The sequence below is a fragment of the Physeter macrocephalus genome, chromosome 15 (assembly GCF_002837175.3).
Source record: "Physeter macrocephalus isolate SW-GA chromosome 15, ASM283717v5, whole genome shotgun sequence".
Lineage (NCBI taxonomy): Eukaryota > Metazoa > Chordata > Mammalia > Artiodactyla > Physeteridae > Physeter > Physeter macrocephalus.
Genome location: NC_041228.1, coordinates 495,498 through 520,936, shown reverse-complemented (window position 1 = coordinate 520,936; position 25,439 = coordinate 495,498). Strand labels below are relative to the sequence as shown.

Sequence of the window (25,439 nt, the reverse complement as noted above, 5' to 3'; positions counted from 1 at the left end):
CCGTGAGCCGTGGCCGCTGAGCCTGCGCGTCCGGAGCCTGTGCTCCGCAGCGGGAGAGGCCGCAGCAGAGGGAGGCCCACATACCCCCCAAAAAAAAGAAAAAAAAAAAAAAAAACCCACACAAATGAGAAAGGACCAAACCAAACAGGACAAGCAGAAAAAAAACGGATCTAAACAAGCACAAAAAGGAAGAAATGGCCGTCAGCACCTAAATCCACTCAAGGTGAGAAATCAAGAGGAGGCCCAGCAACGCGAGACCTATGGGACCGGAAAAGCCCGCCCCAAAGCACCACCAAGTGCTACTGGGGGGACACAGGGAAGCAAGAGGCCCTGGGTGACTGGTGGCAGGAGCCACCACCTGAGGGTGGAAACAGGAGGGGTGTGGGCGGCCAGCGGGGACCGGGGCTCCTCTCCAGCTTGCTCGCAGGGCTTCCTGGTGTGACACGGGACAACCCACGGGCTGTGGCAGGTGAAGGTGGGTCGGAAGGCCCTCGAGAGGGCCCTGAACTAGCGGAACCCCCCAGCGTGGTAGGAAGGTTCCGCAGGTTAGCAGCCCTGCAGGAGCTGCAGGATGAGAGGAACAGGCTGACTCGAGGGGGCCCCGATGCAGAGCATGACAGGGCTGCCACAGGGGCCACTCCTGGGTGTCTCGTGCGGCCAGGCTCGGGGGGAGACAGGAGAACGTGCAGGAAGCACTGACTGGCCTGTTTGCAAACAGGAGACGTGGAGAATCGCCAGCTCCACCAGGTGCAGCGGGGGATGGCTTCTGAGGAACGGGTGGAAGAAAAGGGGAGATGGGGGGGTTTCCACCAGGAGTCAAGAGCACATCCACCTCTTCAATTCCCTCTCTTGGCCTGGACGAATCCCAACCCAGTACTGAGGTCCCCGCTTTAGAAGAAAATACCCCAACACCCCTGAGCTGAAGCACGAAGAAGACAGAGACGTGAGCGCCCAGGCCAAGCAGGCTCCGGGGAAGCTGGCAGGGCTCCAGGACGACCCACAGGAGATGCGGATGGGCCCTAAGAGCCTGCGCACGAGCGGGGAGGGGAGCACGGCACCGGCGGGAGCCAAGGCGGGGTGAGGGCGCACCGCCGGCCCAGCGGAGCATGGAAGGGAGGGCCCGAGGGCCTGGCTGCCAGTGGGGGACACCCGGGGAGGGCGCAGAGCCACAGGCAGCCTCACCCCCTCCGAGGACGCCCCCACCCAGGTGGCCTGGGCCGACTTCCTCAGACAGAGGGCTCCGAGGGCAGCCCGGAGGGCTGAGGGCCAGGGGCGAGGACGGCTCCCCGCCCTCTGGAGAGGGTGGGCATGGAGTCTCTCCCGAGCTACAGCTCGGCACCCGCTGAGCTGGCCGCCAGCGGACCCAGGACGGTGGCACAGGTACCTCTGCATTGCAGCACGAGCCCAGTGGCTCGTGGGGCACAGGTGGTCGGCCTCGAGGTGCCTGTACACAGTACCTCACCTAGAGAATTTCAACTAAAAATTCTTTTTATTAAAAAAAGTTATTTAGGGCTTCCCTGGTGGCGCAGTGGTTGGGAGTCTGCCTGCTAATGCGGGGGACATGGGTTCGAGCCCTGGTCTGGGAGGATCCCGCATGCCGCGGAGCGGCTGGGCCCGTGAGCCACAACTACTGAGCCTGCGCGTCTGGAGCCCGTGCTCTGCAACAGGAGAGGCCGCGACGGTGGGAGGCCCGCGCACCGCGATGAGGGGTGGCCCCCGCTCGCCGCAACTAGAGAAAGCCCTCGCACAGAAATGAAGACCCAACACAGCCAAGATAAATAAATAAATATTTTTTAAAAAAAAGTTATTTAACTTTTAAAAATCTTTCCTAAAATTTTGTTTATAAAAGAAGGTAAGAATCCTATTTTAAAAGATAAAACTTAAGCGTGTGGATCCTTAATTTTAAAAGAGGAGGGAAAGATCCAGGAAGATAATTTAACCATGAACTGTGCTCACCAAGGAGAGTGAAGGCAGCGAATGGAAACGTCCTTTACCGAATAGTGTTGATCTAAAATTTAACTTTTTGTCAAGGAGGGAATATTTTGTAAATTTAAAAAGTTAAGGGACTTCCCTGGTGGTCCAGGGGTAAAGAATCCGCCTTCCAATGCAGGGGACGCAGGTTCGATCCCCGGTCAGGGAACTAAGATCCCACGTGCCGCGGGGCAACTAAGCCCACTTGCTGCAAACTACAGAGCCCAGCACTCTGGAGCCCACGCGCCACAACTAGAGAGAGAAAACCTGCCCGGCACAACTAGAGAGAAGCCTGTGCGCCGCAACGAAAGAGCCCGTGTGCCACAACTAAGACCCGACGCAGCCAAAAATAAAATAACTAACTAACTAACTAATGAATCGTAAAAAAAGAAAAGTTAAAAAGGAGAAAAATATCTGCCCATAAGCCCACAAACCACGGGCAAGGCAGTCTGTGGACCATCTTCTCTTTGTGCACCAGCGCTACAATTAAAACTTGAATGGGTGGAGAATTTAAATCTGATTTAAAATCTTTTCTTCCCAGGAAACAGATCAAATAAGTGCGGCTTTTGGTTTCCATCACGGTCCTAACCTCCAGAACACCACAGCCACTGAAAGTATAAATAGTTACAAGATCGTTTCTAGGATGGTCTGAAAAACCAGTGTTGTGTTTTAGTTAAATAAAGCTTTTCTGTCATTTTCCTCACTTAAGACAAGAGCGGGGTTTGCCTTTCCCCATCGTCACAGCAACAGGCAGGATGGCAAAGCTTCACGCAGCAGCCAGCTGGCTCCTGCGCCCCCCGAGACCAGGCCAGGTGGATGGAGCTCCACTCGCTCCCACAAGCGCGGGGCCACCAGCTCCCCCCAGGCAGGCCCCTGCAAACAAATCCCACCTTGGGCTTTGCCCCTAGGAAACCCAGCCTACAGCTGAGTCTAGCAAAGTGGCCTGAGCCTCAGGAGAAGTGACATCAGAATCACTGGGGGGGGCACCCAGGCAGGTAGATTTTTGGGGTTCCTATGAACAGAGCACATGACTATGCTTGAAAACTGGTGCCCTAGAGCTCAGAGCACCTCAGCTCCAAGTAAGCGTCCTACCCAGCCCCCACCAGCAACACCCACCCCCTCCCCAGCCCTGCTGCACCGGAGGAGGGACGAGGGCCTTGGGGTTCCCAAGGAACGGGAGAAAGCACTGCCGGGAGCCCCCAGAGAGCCCGATGCCTGGCAGGCACTTTCCTGGCCATGGTCATCCAGGGGGAGAGCCCCCCAGGAGGCTCCTTGTTTACCCACCTGCTGCCCGGGGGTCTTCTCCATCCTGCTGTGCTGCTCATTGCTGCTGGCCCCATCCTCCTCCTCAGCCGCAGTGTCAGCCTCACTACTGTCACTGCCGGAATCTTCCAGGCCTGAGAACACACTTTCCTCGCTGTCGGAGAGGCCAGGATGGCTGCCAGGCCCAGGAGCGCCAAGGAGGGAAGGCTACAGGAAGCACGGCGTCAGTGGGCCCGCAGCCCTCACACCAGGCACCTGCGCTGACCCACAGCTCTGTGTGGCCAGCCTCCAAGGCCACAGCCCTCAGGCCATAAGCCTCCACCCCCACCAAAACCACCCACCCAACCCAGGCCTCCCTCACCACCCACCTCCACCGACAGCAGGCCGAGTGCCCTCGGAAGAGACGTTCAACTCCTAGCATCTCACAAGGGAGCTCAGTTCCCATCACATCACCCACACCGGCCCCCTATCCTCCACACCCCACCCTGGCACTCACAGCCCCAGAGCTATGAGGGCGATAGGGCGGGGTCTGGGGCAGGCAGAGGACCACAACCTGAGGGGCTTTTCCCACCTGAAGCAGAAGACTCTGTATCCAACCAGATTGGGACCGACAATTGATCAGTAAATTGTAAAGGTTGGTTGAAAAGACAAAAAAACTGCACAAGCTTTACTTAAAAGCAAGTGTTTCCATTCACCCCCTCAAGGGGTAGGACCAGAGCTTCCCCCAGCAGAGCTCTGCTGACCAGACAGTACCCCATCCCTAAGTCTAGAGGTCGCAGTGCACAGCGTGTGGACCTTTTAGAAGTGGAACAAGAACTTGCAGACTTTTAGCAAGCATTTATTTGAATGGAGAATTCGCTGCTTTTCAATTGTTAACAAGCCTCTCACCTAATTGGACAGCCTGCACTCACCAATTACTTGGCAGCCCTCAACTCAGCTTCCACAGAAATGACTCTGACACACACTAACTACTCCAACACCTAGTAAGCCACACAATTAAAACAGCAAGTGAAAATGGCATAAATGATTTGGGTACAAGTACAAATGGCTGCTGATGGGTACAGAGCCAAGAGGACTTGTCGCAAAGTGAGCGGGCAGCCTGACAACCCAGCAAAGTGGAGTCCCGGCTCAGAGAGGCTCGACTGTACAAGCCTTCGGCGGCTTTCTACCACCGAGATTTGATGACAACCCAGCTGGGGTGCAGCTGGAAATCAGGAGTGGCCATGAGTCCAGTTGAAACGATGCGTCCAGTGCAGCAGGCACTGCCTTACTATTCTCGTACCCTCTCTTACAACGTATGCGACGTATTAGTAACATATCAACAGGCAAGTAGTTACTGCAGGCTCAAATCCCTTTAACGCAGGAAGCACAATTCAAAGGCCTAGGGAGGCTGCCGCACAGGATGCCAGCCCTCCTTCCTAGCTCTCTCCGGCCCAGACGTTCTTCCAACCGCAGAACAGCCCAGCCCCACACCGGCTACCCCTCGCGCAGGGGGTGCTCCCTGCCCAGCACGCCCCCACAAGGCCACCGCCAGCAGAGGACAGGCGACCCTCCTCCCCGCTTTCCCCGGCCTCCCTCCCCGGGGCCGGCGGCCGAGGAGCCGCCACGTGCGGCCCAGATGCACCTCCCCGTCCCGCTCGCGCAGCCCGCGGTCACCTCCTCCGGCTCCGGCTCCGACGGCCGCTTCCCCGGCAGCGCCCCCGCCGCCTCGCGCCCCACGCCCCGCGTGCCCGCCATGCTCCAAGCCAGCCCTGACCCGCGCCGCCACTTCCGGCAGCGACACAACCGCGTGGGCCTGGGGGCGGGGGCCCGCGGGGTCAGAGGGCGCGGGGCGGGCCCTGGGTGGGGCGGGGCCGGCGTGCGCGCGCCGTGGGGACGCGGGCGGGCGGCGCCGGCGGGAGCGCGCCCGTCGCAAGATGGCGGCGGCCATGCTAGGATTCGGGGCCGTGTGTGCGCAGCGAGCGGCGGCGGCGCGGCCCGCGCGGGAGGCGCGGCGGCGGCGCTAGCCCGGCCCTCAGCCCCTCCTCGCGATCGCTACCTCCGTTTCTCCCGCCTCGCCCGCTATGGATCTGCCCGTTGGCCCGGGCGCGGCGGGGCCCAGCAACGTCCCGGCCTTCCTGACCAAGCTGTGGACCCTCGTGAGCGACCCGGACACGGACGCGCTTATCTGCTGGAGCCCGGTGAGGGGCTGGGCGCGCCGGCCCGGGGCTTTTGGGGGCGGGCAGCAGGGCGTCGGGAAAGAGCGTCCGAGGCCGCCCCTCGTTGCTCCTGCCGCGCGCTCCCCTGGGCTGGGCAGGAAGGGCCTCTCCTCCTCGGTCTCGCGCCGACTATGTGCGGGGCAACTGCGGAAGCGCGTCTGGCCTTAGGGCAGCGCCCAGTTTCGCTGGCGAGCGTTGTGCCCAGGTGGCCCCCGTAGCTTCTCAGATGGGTTACCAGGGTGGTGGGGTCGGCAGCCTCTGGGAAGAAATCAGGACTTGGCGCAGGACTTGGAGGGCGTTACTCTAGTGGAAAAGGAAAAGGAGCGAAAACAGAAGGCAAAACGTCATAAAGTTCCGGTGGGTCTCGAGCCCGGGTCCGGAGACCAGAGCCGGGTTTCCCAAGAGCGACTTTGTTTTTCGTTCCTCTCGGGACGTCTTCATTCGCGTCCCTGCCTCCAGTTGCCTGGCAGCAGGCTCGTTTCCGTGGTCTGATCCTGCAGACCGGACAATTCAGGCTTGCAGAGGTACAGCAGAGACTGTCTGGAGTTGCGGCTGAGAATCTGCCGTTCACGTCCGGGCTGTGACGTCGTGTCCGGGGAAGGCCGGAGCCAGAGCTCAGGGCCGGCAGATGGGTGGCCTAGGCCGCCCTGGGCTGCGGAGCCTCTGGGCGCCTCCAGACATGCTTGCTCTCCTGAGGGTCCAGACTCTGGCTTTCTCAGACTCTCCTAAGTACTTCTTTTTCACAGTCTTAAGCCCTTAGGAACGAAGAACAGTCAGGGCTGAAGCGAGCCCAGAACTGGAGGCTGGGTTCTCTCGTTTCTGGGTTGTCTGTTTGCTAAAGCTCTGCCTCAAGATGGGGAGAAGGCGTAAAAAGACTAGAAATCCTGCAGCGTCCTTGTGGGGGACACTTTGTGTTGGTCCAAGTAACACATCCACGTGGCACTCTCCATTCCCACTGCTTGTTTCTGTAATGGTGGGCGGCATTCCCAAAGAGGGGGCCGTGCTCTCCTGCAGCCTGTCCTGTCACCACCATCCCTTCGTTGCAGGCCTTGAACTTCGCAGACCCAAGGAAATGACCCCATGTTTCTGTCATTATCCTTCCTTCTTTCTCTTTCCCCTTTCCCTTAACTCCCAGGCAGCACTCTTACCTGGTTTGGGGAGGGGCATCAGAGATCTTTTGGGCTGTTCCGAGCTTAGTCCTACTGGGGTGATCGCCCCACCTTTTGACCTGCTCACCGCTTCTGCTTAAAGATCGTGAGGCGGCGGGCGAAGCCCCGCCAGTGAGTTCTCCAGGCCCCGCTGCCTGTGCTCTGGGCAAGGCCTTGGAGCAGGAAAGTGGGAACCATCAAGCCTGAGACAGCCTTGCTCACAGTGGCTGCACCACTCGCCGGCCCTGCTGGCACTTTCTCCCCAGGGGTGGAGGAGTGCTGGCTGGAGCCTGCGCATTTGAGCCCCCCCGGTCTGTCCACAGGCCGAGCAGGGTGTGCTTGGTGCAGGAGGCAGCAGGCGGGCTGGCACTGCCAGGCAGGACAGAAACGGAGCCCTTTTCTGGGTTGGGCAGGGGCTGCAGAGCTTCCCAGCCCCGAGAAAGGAGACAGCCCCCTGCCTGAGGCCTCAGTGATGCCCACACAAGCCCCGGGCCTCTGTCAAAAAGTCCTCATGGAGACTTCTGCAGACTTGCAGCCCAAAGTCCAACTTCCAGAGACCTTGGAAGGTTCTGGCGTCTGTGCTCTCGGTGCCTTCCCCCTTGTGCTGGAAGTTTTCTCCCCATTCTGCCAAGAGGACCCTCCCTGCGTTTGACCCGGGGGACCAGGGAAAGGCAGTGGTGGGGTGGCTGGTCCTCAAGGCTGAGTAATGGTGGGGGGGTGGCGGTGGCTTCCGGCCCCAGAAACTTTGGCCAGGGGGGCCAGTCCGGCAGTGTTGTGCGTCCTCTGCACGGCCCAGGGGACAGCCAGCAGGTCGCTGCCCAGAGAGTCATGTTGGCTCCCCCCCTTCCAGACCCTCTGCCGGTTACCAATGCGCTTGGTGTGGAGCCACTGCTGAATAGGCCGGGGCTGCCCTGCAGGACCCGAGGCCCCGCCGCCCTCGGGAGGGAAGCTGGCAAACGCAGCGGCTCTCCTGACCCCACTCCCACGGGACAGGGAGGGGGGAGGGAGTGCGTAGGTGAAGGAGGCTCTTCTTTTTAGGCTGCAGGCATTTCGAGGCCCTAAGAGCAAGGGCCTCTTTCGCCTAGGATGGCCCATGTGAGCACCGGCAGTCAGAGGGTCAGAGGTCACACTGGAGGGGCTGGCTGGAGAGCAGTCCCTGCAGTCAGGTCACCAGCTCCCTGTGAGACCCTTCGTGGAGGGTCCTGGTCGCACCTGGCCACTCCGAGCTGGCCGAGGACCGTTTTCGGGGCTCCCACGACAGGCAGGGCTGCCCCTCCTCCCGGCCCGGGAGCCAGGTGGGCCCCCCCAGGCCTCCGCCCCACCCTCGGGGATGAGCAGTGGCCCCAAAAGGCCGGAGGCGCACCCGGTGCCCCTGCACCTGCCAAACGGGACACGGCCGTCCCTGTCCAGCCCCTCTGTGCAGCGGGAGGCCCAGCCCCTCAGGTATCGGTTCCCCTCCTTCCACAGCCCCACGTGGAGGTGACAGCTGGCCTTTTAGAGACACAGGAACTGAGTCCCAGAGACATCAGGAAACAGACGAAGAGCTGGGGGACAGCTGAGCAGGACCCGAAGTCCACGGTCTCTCGCTCACCTCTGGAGCCAGAGGCGGCCAGTTCTGGCTCATGCCTGCCCTTGCCACGCTCCGCGTCTCCCGGGTAGAGGGCAGCGCGAGGCCTCCACCTGTGGGGTCTGGGCTCCGGCTCCACCCCACCTGCTTGCTTGCTTTTTTTTTTTTTTTTTTTTTTAAATAAATAAATTTATTTATTTATTTATTTATTTTTGGCTGCCTTGGGTCTTCGTTGCTGCGTGCGGGCTTTCTCTAGTTGTGGCGAGCGGGGGCTGCTCTGTTGCGGTGCACGGGCTTCTCGTTGTTGTGGCTTCTCTTGTTAGGGAGCGTAGGCTCTAGGCACATGGGCTCGGTAGTTGTGGCGCACGGGCTTAGTTGCTCTGCAGCATGTGGGATCTTCCCGGACCAGGGCTCGAACCTGTGTCCCCTGCATTGGCAGGTGGATTCTTAACCACTGCGCCACCAGGGAAGTCCCTACCTGCTTTCTTAGCTTGACCCCAACCACACTCGGACTAACCAGTACTCGGTGCTCATAGAATTGTAGTTTGTATTTTTACACGAGAGTCACCCCCTTTCCCCTTCTGTAGAGATATATAGGTATATGTATGTATGGATGGATGGATGGATGGATGGATGGATGGATGAGACAGGCAGAGATCTATAAACGGCGGGCTATGTGTGTGGCCTCCTGTCTGTTTCCTCCCTCCGCCATCCTGGGGTGGGCGGGGGGTGCTGAGGAGGGGCACAGGGTCTCAGAAGGGACTGGAGGGAGGTTAGATGGGCACAGCACACCTGAGCCTGAGCCTGCCTGGGTCCACTGGACCGTGTGTACTCAGAATTCTTTATTAAAGGACCAGGTAGGGGTCAGCAGGGTCCATAGGACCCACCCTGGAATGAGCGGTCAGCTCCCATCAGATATCACAGGCGTCGGGCTAAAGACCCCAGAGCCTGCACCTGTGGCTGCAGGGTTTCCTTGAGATCTGCAGGGCTAGCAGAGGCTGGCTTTGCAGGCTGTGGAAGGAGGGAGGCTGGCTCCCTGAATGTTTCCTGATCCTGGAGGCGCTGGCAGCTGCCCCACAGTCTCCTCCCACTGGGAGGGCCCCGGCAGGTACTGAGTCAGCAGTCACACGTGTGCAGATGTTCAGCTGGGCCTGGAGACCCGAGCGTGGGGCCAGCGGCTGGACATGAGCAGGATGCTTTGGTCACGGGGCCTGTGCTGTGACCCTGAGCAGAAATAAGAAAATGACTTGAGGACAGTGCAGATGGTCCTCTTCTCGGTTGAGGACAAGACGAAGGCCGGGGAGGGGACCGAAAGCGAGCTCCCCTCTGCACCCCACCTTGTGCCTCCCGTGTCCTCCCGCCAGGCTGCGTTTCTCTGCTGCCGCGTCCATGCAGCTCTAGCGCTCACACTGCACATGGGCGCCAGCCGCACGCCCACTGCTCCCGGAGCGCATCACACACACCAGTCTCTTTGGCTGGGGGACTAAAATGGGCCTTTTCTTCTGGGAATATACTTGAAAAGTACAGGTAGGCCTCTCATGGAATTACCATGGATGTTAATCCTGTTGAGCGTGGGCGCTTTGAGAAAATATTCAAAGACAGAGATCCTCCCTCTGTAAAAAATGTACTTACGTGCAAAACTTTGTATACGTTTCAGGTTGTTCACAGTCGTGTAGAAAATAGGGCCACAGACTGTGAATTTACAGTAAGACTTGATATTTACTAAGAACTGCATCTCAGGGGCAAGGGCATTGCTCGCCAGCCAGCAGCTGGGCAACAGCATCTCCCTGGTCCTGCCGTATTTGCCATCACTGGTTTTTGTTATATCCAAGGGTAAGCCAAGACTTCCTGCAGGAATTGCACATGGTCAGCAGAGGAGGAGGAGACATCGGGTTCTGCGATGGACTCACCAGAAGGCCCTCTCAGACTTCTAACAGACCTTAAGGTCAGGCTGGCAGGACACATTCAACATGGACTCAACCCACCAACAGTGTTCAGGATTGTTAAACAGGAAGGACAGGTGAGCCCTCCAGGTGCCTAGGCTTTCTATCCAGAGGCAGTGTTGAGACTCTGAGAGCCTGGCCTTTGGAGAAGCTGAGACAGCCAGAATTTGCAAGGCCTGGTACCAGAGAGGAGGAGCTGCACGTGAACCTCTGTGGATCTTGGTCGAGTGCTGCTTCGCCCATCCATGTGGGGAGCCTGGGAAGCCGCCCGAGGACTTCCAGGGAAAGAATAGCCACTGAGGAGCCATGTGGTGAGTGATCACCGGGCTCACCTAGAGTTGGCCGAGTCATCCGATTCCTCATAGCCAGAGCGGAGAGACCACTCTAACATACAGAGCCTTTCACGGACCTCAGAACAGCCACGGCTTGAAAGTGGGGCTGGATTAGCCCCAGAGAAAAGGCTACCCAAATGCGGTGTAAACGAGCTTAAAAACAAGCCTTAAAAGGATCAGGCTGATCCTTTCCTGCAGAACTGAGGGTGCAGTACTCTCGAAAGGAAGACAACTAAACTCAGACACAATGTAGTAAAATTCTTTGTGTCCAGGATCTAGTCAAAACTAATAGATGATCCACTTGGCATGAGAATGTGACCTGTAACAAAGAAGGGAAGAGTCATAGTAACAGATCCAGGTGTGACGGAAGTGGCGAGCCAGGACATTAAAAGAGTTATTAAGATGCTCTGTGTGCTCAAGAAGTAGAGAGAAAACATTAAGACAGAGAAATGGAAGATATAAAAAGGAAGGAAATTGAACAGAATATCTCTGGAACAAGTATCCCATGCAGAAGAATTCCAAATTATTTCTGTTGACTCCCTTCAAAGAGGTGACACACAATTCCCACCCTTCAGTGTTGGCTGCACACAGACTTCCTTCTGAGGAGTACAGGAGGGGGTGGGGGGAGAGACTGTACAGTGGAGATGCCTGACAGACAGGCCTCCGCCAGCAGTGATGAGTCACGTTGACAGGCATGCCCTGACGTGCTGTGATGGGCAGTGCAAGCCACCTCTGTGGTCTTCCTCTCCAAAAACTTACGTAACCCCAACTCATCATGAGGGAAAAACATAAGACGAATCCAAGCTGAGCAACATTCTACACAGTACCAGCCTAGTCCTCCTCAAAACTGTCAAGGGCATCAGAAACCAGGAAAGTCTGAGACTGTCAAGAATGACGTAAGAAGACGTGAATGTAATGTAATGTCTCGGATGATGTCCTGGAATAGAAAGACCTATTAGGTAAAAACTAAGGAAATCTGAACAAAATGGGGACTTTGGTTAAAAATAAACTATCAATATATTGATTCATTACTTGTGGCATATGCACTAATGCAGGGTGTTAGTAATAGGGAAACTGGGCGTGGGATATATGGGAACTCTGTACTGTCTAGCTTTTCTGTAAATCTAACTTTCTAAAATTTAAAGCTTGTTTTTATAAGTCACTGGAGGGGATTAAACAGCAGATTAGAAACTGCAGAAGAAAAGATCACTGAACACTAGACTAGCATAAGAAACTATGCACGGTGATCACAGAGAGGAAAAAAAGGACTGAAAAAAGTGAGCAGAGCCTTACAGGGATAGTGTCACGTGGTCTGACACAATTTAAGTTCCAGAGTAAAGGAGGGAGGAGAATTTTAGAAATACTGGTTGAAATTTTCGCCAGTTTTTTTTTTTCTTTGAAAGCTGTAAACCCACAGGTCCAAGAATTTCAATGATTCCCAAGGAAGATAAAGCACAAAAAAAAGATAACCAATGCACATCACAATCAAATTGCTGAAAACAAGTGTTGAAGAGAAAATCTTAAAAGCAGCCAGAAAAAGAAAGGAAATTGCACATGGAAGAATAGGATAAGAATGAGACTGACTTCCGATCAGAGACAGCATGAGGCCTGGGACTGGAAGGGGCCCTGTAGGTGGAAGTCTGGTCAACACTCAAGACCTGGTGTAACACCACATCAACAGAATGGGGAAGAAAAGCCACACGATCTTCTCAACAGAGGCAGAGGAAGCATTTGACAAAATTCAATATCCATTTCATGATAAAAAAAAGTCAGCAAGGGACTTCCCTGAGTGGCGCAGTGGTTAAGAATCCACCTGCCAGTGAAGGGGACACAGGTTCGATCCCTGGTCTGGGAAGATCCCACACGCTGCAGAGCCACTAAGTCCGTGTGCCACAACTACTGAGAAAAAAGATTTAAAGCATAGCAGGATGAGGGACTTCCCGGGTGGCAGAGTGGTTAAGAATCTGCCTGCCAGTGAAGGGGACACAGGTTCGATCCCTGGTCTGGGAAGATCCCACACGCTGCAGAGCCACTAAGTCCGTGTGCCACAACTACTGAGCCTGCGCTCTAGAGCCTGCAAGCCACAACTACCGAAGCCCGCGCGCCTAGAGCCCGTGCTCCGCAACGAGAGAAGCTACCACAATGAGAAGCCCACGCAGCACAACAAAGAGTAGCCCTCACTCGCCACAACTAGAGAAAGCCTGTGTGCAGCAACGAAGACCCAACACAGCCAAAAATAAATAAATACATAGTAAATAAATAAATAATAAATAATAATAATAAATAAATTATAAATAATAAATAAATTAATAAATAATAAATAAATAAATGCATAAAAGCTCAGCAAACTAAGAAGGGAAATTCATCGATCTCATAAAAAGCTTGTACCAAACAAACCCTACTGCTAACATTATACTTAACGGTGAAAAACTGAATACTTTCCCCCAAGGCTGGAAAAGAAGTCAAGGATGTCTGCTCTTACTGCTTTTCCTTAATATGTATTGGATGCCTTGGTCAGGCAATATGGCAAATATGTAAATAAAAGACATCAAGATTGGAATGCAAGAAATAAAACTCTCTATTCATAGAAAACATTATTGTTTACTTAGCAAATCCCAAAGAATCTACAGAAAAGTTATTAGAACTAATGAATGAGTTTAGTGAGGTCACAGGATTCAAGGCCAATATACAGAAATGGAATATATTTCTACGTACTAGTAACGAACTGTTGAAAATGGAAATATTTACCGTGCTACAAAAACCACAGAACACTTACTGTTTGTATTATCTGTGGCTGTGTAACCAGTCACCTCCAAACTAACTGCCTAAAACAACAAACCCTTGTTATCTCCCAGTATCTGAGAGCCGTGAGCTGGCTGCCTCAGAATCTCTTGTGAGGGTGCAGTCATCTCAAGACTCAGCTGGGGGGACTTTCCTGGTGGTCCAGTGGTTAAGACTTCGCCTTCCAATGCAGGGGGTGCGGGTTTGGTCCCTGGTTGGGGAGCCAAGGTCCCACATGCCTCTCAGCCAAAAAACCAAAAGATAAAACAATTAATACTGTAACAAATTCAATAAAGACCTTGAAAATGGTCCACATCAAAAAAATCTTAAAAAAAAAAAAAAAAGACTCAGCTGGGTGCTGGCAGCCTCAGTTCCTCACCCTGTGGACCTCTCCTTAGGGCTGCTTTCAGCATGTCACCTTGCCTCTCCCAGGGCAAGTAATCTGAGAGAGCAAGAGCCCAAGGTGGGCTTGTAATGTGTTCTCAAATACCATCATGTCTGCTGGATGCTGTTGGTCATAGAGAACGTTCCTGGTAGATCATGGAAGGGGACAGCACAAGCTGTGAACTGCTGGAGGTGGGGATCCTTGGAGGCCATCTGTAGGCTAGTTATCATGGGGTAAATCTTGCAAAATGTGTATATATATATATATATATATATATACATATATATATATACGTATATATATACACACACACACACACAGACATATATATATATACGTGTATAATTTATTCATTGAAAACTATAAAACATGGCTGAGAAAAAGACGTAAGTAGATTCCACACAATCCCAGTGAAATCCAAGCAGAAATTTTTGTGTGCACTAACCTTCAGTTTATATGAAAAAGCAAAGGACAGAGAATAGTCAAACTTTTTTTTTTTAAGGAGAACAAAGTTGGAAGACTCACACTGTCTGATATCAAGACATACTGTAAAGCTATAATAATCAATACTGAGTGATATTGGCATAACTATAAACATACAAATAAGTGGAACAGACTAGAGAGTCCAGAAGTAGGCCCACCCATTCAAGGTTATTTGATTTTTGACAAAGATGCCTCTGTAATTCAATGGAGGAAGAACTGTCTTTTCAACAAATGGTGCTGGAATAATTGGACTTCCACAAGCACAAATGTGAGCCTGTCCCGTGTTTAATACTATATACAAAAATTAAACATAGATTGAAATATAAGAGCTAAAACCGTATAACTTCTAGAAGGAAAAAGCCTGGACACAAATGTTCGTAGCACTTATTTTATAATAGCCAAAAAGAGGACACAACCCAAATGTCCATTAACTGGTGAGTGGAAGACAAACTGTGGGACATCCCTACAATGGAATACTACTCAGCATTTAAGAGGAACAAACAGCTTACCCTTGCAACACTGTGGCTGCATCTCAAAGGCATTATGCTAAGTGAAAGCCTACATACAAACACAAAAGGCTACATACCCTGTGATTCCATTTATATGACATTCCAGAAAAGGCAAAACTATGGGGACAAAAGATCAGTGGTTGCCTGGGGACGAGGGAGGGGGTTGACTGCAAAGGGACGTAGGGGTGATTTGGGGGGTAGATGGAAATGTTCTCTATTCCTCGCTTGTGCAAGTAAACAGCTGTGTGTCAGAAATGGAGAGCTGTTCATTTAAAATGGTAAACTGTATATAGATTATAGCTTCCTTTTCAGAGATATGGAGGTACGTCCCAGACGGCCAGCCGTGTGGAGACACCCAATCAGTCAGCAAGCATAGAGCTCAGCAAGCAGTCTGGCCTGGGGTGAGACAGGATGTGCTTGAGGTCGTGTGGGTGTATGGTAGATGCCACATGGGGAGACTGAGGCACAGTGGCAGCCTGCAGGTGCCACCATCAAGACTCGCAAGAGTGCAGCCTCCAGAGGAGCGCTGTTTTCTTCCCTCATTTTCCATCTGACAGGATATCCATCTCCTGTGCCACAGACATTCCCCAGCAGTCCACCAAACTCCTCCTGTCTGAAAATGTGTGAGATCCACATAAAGCAGTGCTAAAAGGGAAACAAGAATGGCTTCTGAGCTTCCACATTAAAGTAAAAAAGAGCAAAGTAAGCCCAAAGCAAGCAGAAGGAAGGAAATAATAAGGACAACAAAAATCAGTGAAATTGAAAACAGTAAAACATGGTAAATGAATTCAAAAGCTGAATCTTTCAAAAGATTGAGATCGGTAACTTGTAGAATGACTGACAGAAGAAAAAAGGTAAATTACTAATATCAGGAACCACAGTGGATATATCACTACAGACGCCACAGGTGGTAAGAGGATAATAAGGAAGTACTACAAAGAGTTCTATGCATGTAAAGTTGATAAAATGGACCAATTCCTTGAAAAGCACAAACGGCCAAAACTCACCCAAGGTGAAACATAACTATTAGTGGTCCTGAGTCTATTAAAGAAATAGAATTCCTAGTCATAAACCTTCCTAAAAAGAAATTTTCAGCCCCAAATGATTAGACGAAAACAGTCCAAGAAAATTACAGACCAATATCCTTCATAATGTCTTCTATAAAATTTTAGCAAATCAAATTTGGCAGAACATAAAAAGAATAATGTCACAACAAGTGGGATTTATCCCAGGAAAGCAAGGATGGTTCAAGATTTTTAAATCAATATAATCCACCATGTTAACAATCTAAAGAAAAACCACGTGATCATATTATTTGATTCTGAAAAAGCATTTGACAAAATTTGACATTCATGATATTAAAAAAAAAAATCCCTCAGGAAACTAGGAAAACAAGGGCTAGCAGGGACCTTCCTCAGCTTGATACAAAAGGATCTTTAAAAAAAAACAGAACACACACACACACAAAAGTCCTACACCTAATATCATACATAATGGTAAGACACTGAATGCTTTGCTTATAAGATCAGAACAAAGCACAAGGTCTGTTTTCACCAGTTCTAGCTAATAGAGTACTGGAAGTCCTACCCGGTACATTAAGATAAGAAAAAGAAATTAAAGGCTAACTGGGGTGAGGGTAATTGAAGCCCCAGTATTCTCAGCCTGCCATGCCTGGGGTAGAGCCTCCATTCTATAGGTGGGGGCAAAATGGGGAAGAGGACCCTCAACCTCTTGGCTGCAATCACCAGGAATTTAGCCTCTTCACCTTCAAGTTGGACAAGATGAGAAATGCTGGTGGCCTGCCCCTCAGTAAGATACAGAAAACCTTGGTTGTAAACTGAGGGGAGACGAATCCCCACCTCTAGGCCATAGTCTCCCAGAGTGTCATATCAATCCAGGTGAACTGGTGTGAGGAGGAGGGAGTAAGTTATGGCTAAAATGCTACAGACTCACTGTTCCTACTGAGTTTTAGGTTTTCTTGAGTAAATGTTTCTTCATTTGTTATATACCTTTAGGACAATTTCCAGAGACTTTAGATGACTTAAATAAGCTTCATTTTTTTCTCCTTGGAGTGGTTCACTGGATCTCCTTAGCTGCCTTCGCAGACAGAGAAACCTTGCCTTTATCTTCAAAGGATAGTTTTGCTGGATATAGAATTCTTGGCTGACAGGTTTTTTTCTTTCAGCACTTTGGATATGTCATCCCACTGGCTTCGGGCCTGCATGGTTTCTGATGACAAATTAGCTGTTATTAGGGATTCCTTGTACATGATGGGTCTATTCTCTCTTACTGCTTTCAATATTCTTCCTTGGTCTTTTGCTTTCTTCAGTTTGATTATGGATATCTAGATGTGAATCTCTTTGAGTTTATCCTTGGAATTTGTTTAGCTTCTTGGATATTTTTCATCAAATTTGGAAAGTTTTCTGCCATTATTTCTTCACATATTCTTTCTGTCCCTTTCTCTCCTCTCCTTTATGCATATGTTGGTCTTTGGTGGCATACCACATTGTCTCAGAGGCCTGTTCACTTTCTTCATTCTTTTCTCTTTCTGTCTCTCAGCCTAGGTAATCTCAGTTGAATATCTTCCTTCATGTTTGCTGATTCTTTCTTATTCCTGCTTGGATCTGCTCTTGAGCCCTCTAGTGAATTTTAAATCTGAGTTGTTACACTTTTCAACTCCAGGATTTTTTTTTTTGTTCATATTTATAACTTCTATCTTTATTGTTATTCTTTGTTCTAAGAGATATCATTCTTATGCTTTCCTTTATTTCTTTAGATGCCATTTTGTTTTGTTCTTCAAACATATTTCAAATACCTGATTTTAAAGTCTTTGTCTAGTAAGTCCAACATCTGAGCTTCCTTAGGGACAGTTTCTTTCGGTTGCTTTTTTCCCATGTATGGGTCATACCTTGTTTCTTTGCATGTTTCGTAATTTTTTGTTGAATGTTGGACTTTCCATTAATATAACGTGGCATCTGTTAAACTCAGTATCAGATTTTCTACGCTCGCCAGGATTTGTCGCTGTTTCTTGTCGTTGCTGCTTGTTTGTTTCGTGACTTTTCTGAACTAATTCTGGGCAGTTTGCGTTCTTTGTTGTGTGTGGTCACTGAGTTCTCTGCCCAGTTAGCTCATTGGTCAGGGAGTAAAGGGAGCAGGAATGTCCTTCAATGCCTGGAGACAATAACCCTCCCAGCCTCTGCAGGGGACTCTGTATGTGCTTCACCTCCCAGCCAGGTAGTTGACACCTTGACTTTCTCCTCCACTTCCTGCTTCTGCAGAGCCTCAGTCAGCCAGAGGTGAGAGGGCCTTCTCAGTTCTCTCTCAGGCGTGCACACAGCTCTACATGTGCATGTGACTTCTAGATCCCCTGGAATATTTTGGAGCTTTTCAAAGCTCCTCTTGATATCTCATTCCCCAGCTTAAGTTTTCTGGTTAGCTTGTTTTTCCCCGTCTGCTGTCCACTGTCTTAGGCAGCCACAAGTTTTAAAATTGCCTCTGGATGTTTTCAACAAACATCCCTAGGGAAAGGCTTTTTATACTAAGAGAGCTTCCAGTCAAATCAAACAAAAACAGCCTTGCAAGTGGAACCTTCCAGGGAGTTGCCATACAGGCCTTGAAGGAGCCCCAGCCCCATTCTCACCCTGTGGCTGCCAGAATGCTGGTTCCCCCACGATTTCAGCTGTTGGTTTTCACCGCTGCGGGAAAGGAGGTGGGAACAGGGTGAGTCTGAACGCCACAGCTCACTGATCTTACTGAGATTCAACCATTTCTTGAATAAATTCTCCCCAGGTTGCTGCAGTCCTTTGGGTGAGTTTCAGGGTTCTGAAGAAGTTGACTAAACATTTTTTGCTAGTTTTCTTATTGCTTCTTTGGAGGAAAAAAGCTTTAGAGGTCTCTCTTCCACCATTTCTCCTCACCTCACACTTACATCTGTTTCTTGTCACGTCTTTGTCCGTGTTGAGAAGCGTTGCTCCGTCCTGGTCACCGCCACGGGGATCTTCTGGCTCTTCCCTGTCCCTCATCCCAGGGGAGGACTGCGCCCGCCCCCGGGTCCTGCCAGCACAGAGGGCTGCCTTGTCGCCCTCCCAGTAGCTTTTGGACTGAGGTCAGGAAAGAAATGGAAGAGCAGCACAGCAGTTTTTTTCATCTGTTTTTTGTCTCTGTTGCCAAAAGAAAAACAAAGCTGCGTCTCTGAACGTGACAGTGTTGTTTTCCTCCAGAGTAACTGAGACCAGGCTCCCGTTCTCTTGGCTGCCTCCGTTTGGGGTCTTGGCTGTTCTTAGGGGAAGATTGCTGATTAAAGCTAGCATGAGGCCCCCGAGGGAGGGGCCTGCGGTGCTCTGAGGTGCTTCCTGAACGGCCCTCCGCAGCCTGGGTGAGCGGGCCTCGGCAAGGGTGCTGGGTCCCAGGGCGACCTCCACCCTGGGTGGGGGCACAGCCCCTGCACGGAGGCAGCTGCGTGACCCCCGCGTCTCCTGGCAGAGTGGGAACAGCTTCCACGTGCTGGACCAGGGCCAGTTCGCCAAGGAGGTGCTGCCCAAGTACTTCAAGCACAGCAACATGGCCAGCTTTGTGAGGCAGCTCAACATGTGTGAGTGCGGTGCCCCGGGGCCCCGCTCGCTGGCCTGGTGCAGCCCCCAGGCTCTGACCCCTGGGTAGCCCAGGGGCATGGCCTGGAGCCCGCTCACCTGCGGGGGGAGGGGGTGTCATGGGGGGTGTGGAGTCTCCCTGAGACCGAGACCACCCAGCCACCTCAGGCAGGGCTCCCAAGAGGGCAGTGCTGGGCGTTTCCCCACTACCCCAGCCTCCCTCATCCTCCAGCGGGGTGGTGGCCGTGCTGGAGGGAGGGGCTGGGTCCCCAGCCCTGAGGCAGCACTGCCCCACCCCATCGCCTGCAGATGGATTCCGGAAGGTGGTCCACATTGAGCAGGGGGGCCTGGTCAAGCCAGAGAGGGACGACACCGAGTTCCAGCACCCGTGCTTCCTGCGCGGCCAGGAGCAGCTCCTTGAGAACATCAAGAGGAAAGTGACCAGCGTGAGTAGCCATCCTCCCTCCCCCACGTCCTTGGACCTCCCTCCAGGCCGTCAGCAGGAGCAGCGTCCACTCCCCGTCCTGCTGGCCTGGTCTGGCTGCACCGAGCCCTCTTCCTGCTGGCAGCCCCTCCTCCATCAGCCACCACAGCGAAGGCCCCTCCAGACCGGCAGCCCCTTGGCCCTTTCTGCTGTATCCCGCCCCCCCCACCCCCCAGGCCATCTCAGTGACTGCTTCCCTGGGGACCCAGGTGTCCACCCTGAGGAGTGAGGACATAAAGATTCACCAGGACAGTGTCACCAAGCTGCTGAGCGACGTGCAGCTGATGAAGGGGAAGCAGGAGAGCATGGACTCCAAGCTGCTGGCCATGAAGCAGTAGGTGCTGGGGCGCCAGGCAGGGGCGGTGCTGGGACCAAGAGGCCGCCTGGGGAGCGAGCAGAGGAGGGTGGGGGGGGCGCCAGCAGAGGGCCTCCCCCCAGTCCTGCCCCGCAGGCTCCGAGACGGACGCTTCAGGCCTTCCACTCTCCAGACAGAACTAGGTTCAGGCTTGCACAGCCTCCCACCCTGCCAGGTTGAACTTGTTTCCAGAAGGTGGGGTTGGACCCGGTTCCCATGGCAGCAAGCAGAGCTGGGCCCGGGGCAGCGGCCACGCCCTCAGGCTCCTCACCCAACCACTGAGCATGCGCCTGGCATCACTCAGCACGGCTGTCGCCTCTCCTCAGGCCTGGGAAGCAGGAAGCACTTTGGGTTCTTTCTGGAACCCCTGCCCCTGGGGCATGTGTGGCCACCACAGAACCAGCTCTAGGCTCCCCCCAGCCAGGACCCCTATGGAGGCTGGCTTAGGTCTCCTCCCATGTACTTGGGGCCCTGGGGACCCGAGGAACCCCAGCCCGGGGTGGCTGTCCATGTCTCAGTGTGGCCTCAAAGCCGCTCAGAGGGCCGGCCATCGTGCCCCCCCCAGACCATGGAGGATGCTCCTGGGCCCCGACTACTCACATCAGGGTCCAACAGAAGCCCCTGGCTGGGTGACACCTGGACATGGGACCAGGTGAACTTGGCCTCCGGGACATGGACACCTCTCAGGGTGAAGCCAGGAGGGTCTCCTGCATGTCAACAAGACATGCTGGGGGCTGAGCAGGGCTGGCCCCCTGGAGCGGCAGACCGTGGGCTGCTCAGGTGGCCCTTTCTGCCCCTCGAGGCCACCTCTGATCCCCTAAAGGCACAGGACACCCCCCCACATGCCCCCCTGTGGCCTGAAAGCTGTACTGCCCCCTTCCCCTGGACTCCCTCCCATTCTCAGCCTCGGTCTAGGGAGAGATGGCCAAGGGTGGGGGCTGCCCTCAAGGCTCTGACACCTTGACCGTGACCGAGAAGGCCCCGGGGGTCTCGGCCCAGATCCTGGGGCGCACCAGCCAGCCCTGCCCTGGTCTCCGCCGCAGCCCTGCTGCCCCCGCACCTGGCACCGCCGCGCATCCTCCCCTCGCAGCGCAACAGCGCGAGGCGGGGCGGGGGCCCTGGCCTGGCCCCCAGACCGTCCCACAGCCTGTGCTCGGGTGGGGCGGGGACGGGCCGGCAGCTGGGCTTGTGGCGAGACGCAGTCCCCCACGGCCCCGCTCCTGCCCGGGTGGGGTGGAGTGTCCGTGGGGCTCCCCGCAGCCCCCCGACGGCGCCCGGTCTGTTGCAGCGAGAACGAGGCCCTGTGGCGGGAGGTGGCCAGCCTGCGGCAGAAGCACGCCCAACAGCAGAAAGTCGTCAACAAGGTGCGACGCCGGCCGGCGGGGCGCAGGGCGCGGGGCCCCTGTCTGCGGCCCGGCTGACCGCCTCTTCCCCTGCAGCTCATCCAGTTCCTCATCTCGCTGGTGCAGTCGAACCGGATCCTGGGGGTGAAGAGGAAGATGTGAGGCGCTAGGCATGCCCACCTCCTGTTGGCCGCGTCCTGGGGGCCGCCGAGGCCGGGGCCGCAGCTAACCTGCCCCTCCCCACAGCCCGCTGATGCTGAACGACGGCAGCTCCGCGCATTCCATGCCCAAGTACGGCCGGCAGTACTCCCTGGAGCACATCCACGGCTCGGGCCCCTACTCGGTGAGCAGCCAGCGCCGCGCGGGGCGGGGGCTTGACGCGGCGGCAGGCGCTGCATGTGGTCACCTCCCTCTGGTGGCAGGCTCCGTCCCCGGCCTATAGCGGCTCCAGCCTCTACCCCCCAGACGCTGTTGCCAGCTCCGGACCCATCATCTCCGACATCACCGAGCTGGCCCCCGGCAGCCCCTTGGCCTCTGCGGGCGGGAGCGTAGCCGAGAGGTGGGCTGGCGCCTTCCCAGCAGGCGGGAGCGGGTGGGGCTGGCGGAGGCGCCTGCTGACACGTGTGCCCCCCTGTGCAGGCCCCTGTCCAGCAGCCCCCTGGTTCGAGTCAAGGAGGAGCCCCCCAGCCCACCTCGGAGCCCCCAGGCAGAGGATGCCAGTCTCAGCCAGCCGTCCTCCGTGGTGGAGACGCCCCTGTCCCCGACCGCCCTCATTGATTCCATTCTGCGGGAGAGCGAGCCTGCGCCGGCCGCCTCGGCCCCGGCCCTCGCCGATGCAGGGGGCCGCCCCCCCTCGCCCCGGCCTGCCTCGGCCCCCGAGAAGTGCCTCAGCGTAGCCTGCCTGGACAAGTGAGTGCCGTCCGCTCCCCCACCGGCCTCTGGCAGCACGGCCGGGCCTCTGACGAGGACTGTCTGCAGGGCTGGACGCGGGCGGCTCTCGGGCCTGCGGCTTAGGGCTTGCCGGGGATGAGCTCGCAGACCTGGCCCTGAGCACAAAGCTCAGGGCTGGGGAGGGAGACAGATGCCAACCAGGTGATCCCACGGCCCCTCCACCGCAGGAGCCCAGGCGTGTGGCCAGGCCGCCCTCTCCTGCAGCAGGCTGCTGGGTCCCTGTGTCTGTCCTGCTGCCCCAGAGGTGGGCAGGCGGGGGTGGGGGCTGGGAGTCTGCCTGGCCCCCACCTGCAATCGGGGGCTCTTGTCTTTCTATCTTGCAGTTTGGCTCGCGCTCCACAGATGTCTGGGGTCGCCCGCCTCTTCCCCTGCCCCTCCTCCTCTCTACATGGCCGAGTCCAGCCAGGGTTAGCGCTGTCCCACTGGGGAGGGAGGAGGGCTCTGCCAGAGCTCGGGCCCCTCCCCCGCCGCGGACCAGACCCCAGCCCGGCTGGGAGCACTCAGCCCTGCCTGGTGAACGTGCACCCTGGGCCCTCTGCGGCAGGGACTGGCCCCCCGGGCTCTGGGGCCCAAGCCAGCACCCCGAGTTGCTGACCGACAGAGGGTGGCCCAGGTGTTGTGCTGACTGGCCTCCTCTGCGGAGAGGGCAGGGTCTTTTTGTTCGCAGCCGCCAGGCCCGGTCTCTTTCCTGGCAGGCACTGGGGGAGAGGCTGGCCCACCCAACGCCGAGCACGGCTCCTCTCCTCCTCTTGCTGTCTTCCGGTGCAAAGGCCCAACCTTATTGAGCCTGAAAATCTGGGCGCCCGCCCCATTCTGAGCACTGAACTCCTCCTTGGCCCTCCTGCCATCTTGGCCCAGCCTAAAATGCTGCCAGAAGCCTTACGGGGCCTCACGGTGACCCGGTGACGGCGGGGCCTGAGCCACTCCTCCCGGTGGCCAAGGATCTCGGCCGCGCGCACACTGCCCCACCGGGCCCGGGCTGGCAGCGCAGAGGGGCCCTACCTTGGAGGGCCTCCTGTGAGCCCGAGCAGGGTGGGTGGTGGCCGAGGGGAGCCCTTCTCTGGCAGGTGGGCGTGAGCGCTGGCAGGAAGGCGCCTGGGTGGGGACGCCCAGGGTGCCGCTTCACCCGATTCCCTCCCTCTGGCCAGGACCGAGCTCAGCGACCACCTGGATGCCATGGACTCCAACCTGGACAACCTGCAGACCATGCTGACGAGCCATGGCTTCAGCGTGGACACCAGCACCCTGCTGGACGTGAGTCCCGGCCCCGCCCCGCGCCTGCCCCGCCCCGCTCACAGGCACAGCCTGACTGCCCCCCCTTCCCTGCAGTTGTTCAGCCCTTCGGTGACAGTGCCTGACATGAGCCTGCCTGACCTTGACAGCAGCCTGGCCAGCGTGCGTAGGGCGTGGGGGTGGCGGGGTGGCGGGGGAGAGGATCCGGGAACCCTCACCACGCTCCCTCCGCCCCAGCAGATCCAGGAGCTCCTCTCTCCCCAGGAGCCCCCCAGGCCTCTTGAAGCAGAGAGCAGCAGCCCCGACTCAGGTGAGCTGAACCTGCCCGCCCCCGCCCCGTGCCCTCACGCCAGCACCCTGACCTGCTCGGTCCCCACCCCCAGGGAAGCAGCTGGTGCACTACACGGCCCAGCCCCTGCTCCTGCTGGACCCGGGCTCCGTGGACGTGGGGGGCAGCGACCTGCCGGTGCTCTTCGAGCTGGGAGAGGGCTCCTACTTCTCCGAGGGCGATGACTACGCAGACGACCCCACCATCTCCCTGCTGACGGGCTCTGAGCCCCCCAAAGCCAAGGACCCCACTGTCTCCTAGAGGCCCCAGGAGGAGGGCCGGCCTGCGCCCCACACCCCCCCACCCCCACCCCCAGTGCAGGGCTGGTCTCAGTAGTACCGGGCCGGCTGGGCGGGCATGGCCCCCAGTCAGCACCGAGGGCCCAGCCCCATGAGCAGTGAGTGGCCTGCGGGGGCCTTCACGGCCACACTCGGACTGACCGGTACGTGGGTGCTCATAGAATTGTATTTTGGATTTTTACACGAGAGTCCCCCCTTTCCCCTTCTGTAGAGATATACAGGCATATACATGGACGGATGGACAGACGAGACAGAGATCTATAAACGACGGGCTGTGTGTGGCCTCCCTGTCTTATTTCCTCCCGCAGGGGTCCTGGGGTGGGCGGGGGGTGGTGAGGAGGGGCACAGGGGTCTCAGAAGGGGCTGGAGGGAGGGAGGGTAGATGGGCACAGCACGCCTGAGCCTGAGCCTGCCTGGCTCCACTGGGTCGTGTGCACGCAGAAGTCTTTATTAAAGGACCAGGGAGGGGTTGGAGGGCCCCTGGGAACTCCATGGCCAGGTCTGCACCAGGTGGGACACAGGTGGGTGTGCCACTGTGTATCTGCCCAACAGAGCCACCTCTGCTCTGCGCTCATGTCCCGAGGTGGGAGGGCCGGGCTGGCTTTGGCAAAAGGCAGGCGTGGGGTCTGGCAGAGGAGGGAGAGAGTGGGAGTACAGCTGTGCCCCTGGGTCAGGCGGCAGCCGGGGAGCGTGTGCCTGCGGCACAGGGGGCAGGCCAGAGCAGCCCGCCCGGTGTCCCGCCCCACCCGGCTCAGCGCGCTGCTCACCATTCTCCCGCCAGCTGCCCAGGAGGCAGGGGTCGGGGAGACGCGGCCTGTAACCCCTTGGACTCAAAGGGCACCCCCAGGTGGCCTCCCTCTCCCAAAGACACCACCACGACCCAGAGGAGGCGAGAACTCGGGGCTGAGCAGCTTCTGGTCGGGGCAGGGGCAGCACGGCTCTGAGACCAGCGCCCAGTCACCTCAGACACCCACCTTGTTGGGCTGTGGCTGTATGTCAGGGCACACCTGGCACGGCACAGCCTCGGGGTTCCACCAGAGGTGGGAACCGGAGCCTGGGGCTGCCCCCACCTCCCTGGCAAGCTCTGAGTGGCAAGCTCTGGGAGCAAGGTATCCCGAGGGCCACACTCAGGATGTACCAAGTGGACCATCCAGCCCAGTCAGTGCCAGGAAAACAGGGCAGGGCTGGGAAAGGGCCGGGGAGGCCTCAAGCCAGCATCATCGGGGGGGGGGGGGGCGGGGGCGGGGGGGGGCACTGGGAGGGAGGCCCCGGATGAG

At 55.9% G+C, this 25,439-nt stretch overlaps 2 protein-coding genes across 5 annotated transcripts in view; one reads left to right on the top strand and one right to left on the bottom strand.

Moving 5' to 3' along the window:
* Positions 1 to 5,164, bottom strand: part of BOP1 (BOP1 ribosomal biogenesis factor) — a 26,419-nt gene extending 21,255 nt beyond the window's left edge. The window contains 3 exon segments of the mRNA XM_024117501.3: positions 3,256 to 3,441; positions 4,891 to 5,040; positions 5,042 to 5,164. Of these exon segments, the coding sequence (XP_023973269.2) occupies positions 3,256 to 3,441; positions 4,891 to 5,040; positions 5,042 to 5,164 (459 nt within the window).
* A 129-nt stretch (positions 5,165 to 5,293) lies between these two features.
* On the top strand, positions 5,294 to 25,181 carry HSF1 (heat shock transcription factor 1). Of its 4 annotated transcripts, none has more exons than XM_024117513.3 (14): positions 5,294 to 5,414; positions 19,063 to 19,171; positions 19,479 to 19,615; positions 19,863 to 19,987; positions 21,297 to 21,372; positions 21,448 to 21,509; positions 21,598 to 21,694; positions 21,774 to 21,910; positions 21,991 to 22,260; positions 22,626 to 22,709; positions 23,451 to 23,556; positions 23,632 to 23,697; positions 23,800 to 23,845; positions 23,919 to 25,177. In XM_024117513.3, the coding sequence occupies exons 1-14, from the start codon at positions 5,298 to 5,300 to the stop codon at positions 24,122 to 24,124; spliced, it is 1,638 nt and encodes a 545-aa protein (XP_023973281.1). In that variant the 5' UTR covers positions 5,294 to 5,297; the 3' UTR covers positions 24,125 to 25,177. The 4 variants fall into 4 exon arrangements, with proteins under 4 accessions (XP_023973281.1, XP_007104805.2, XP_023973283.1 ...); XM_007104743.4 differs by having other exon boundaries at positions 23,776 to 23,845; positions 23,919 to 25,176; XM_024117515.3 differs by lacking the exon at positions 22,626 to 22,709 and having other exon boundaries at positions 23,919 to 25,181.
* Positions 25,182 to 25,439: the final 258 nt, after the last annotated feature.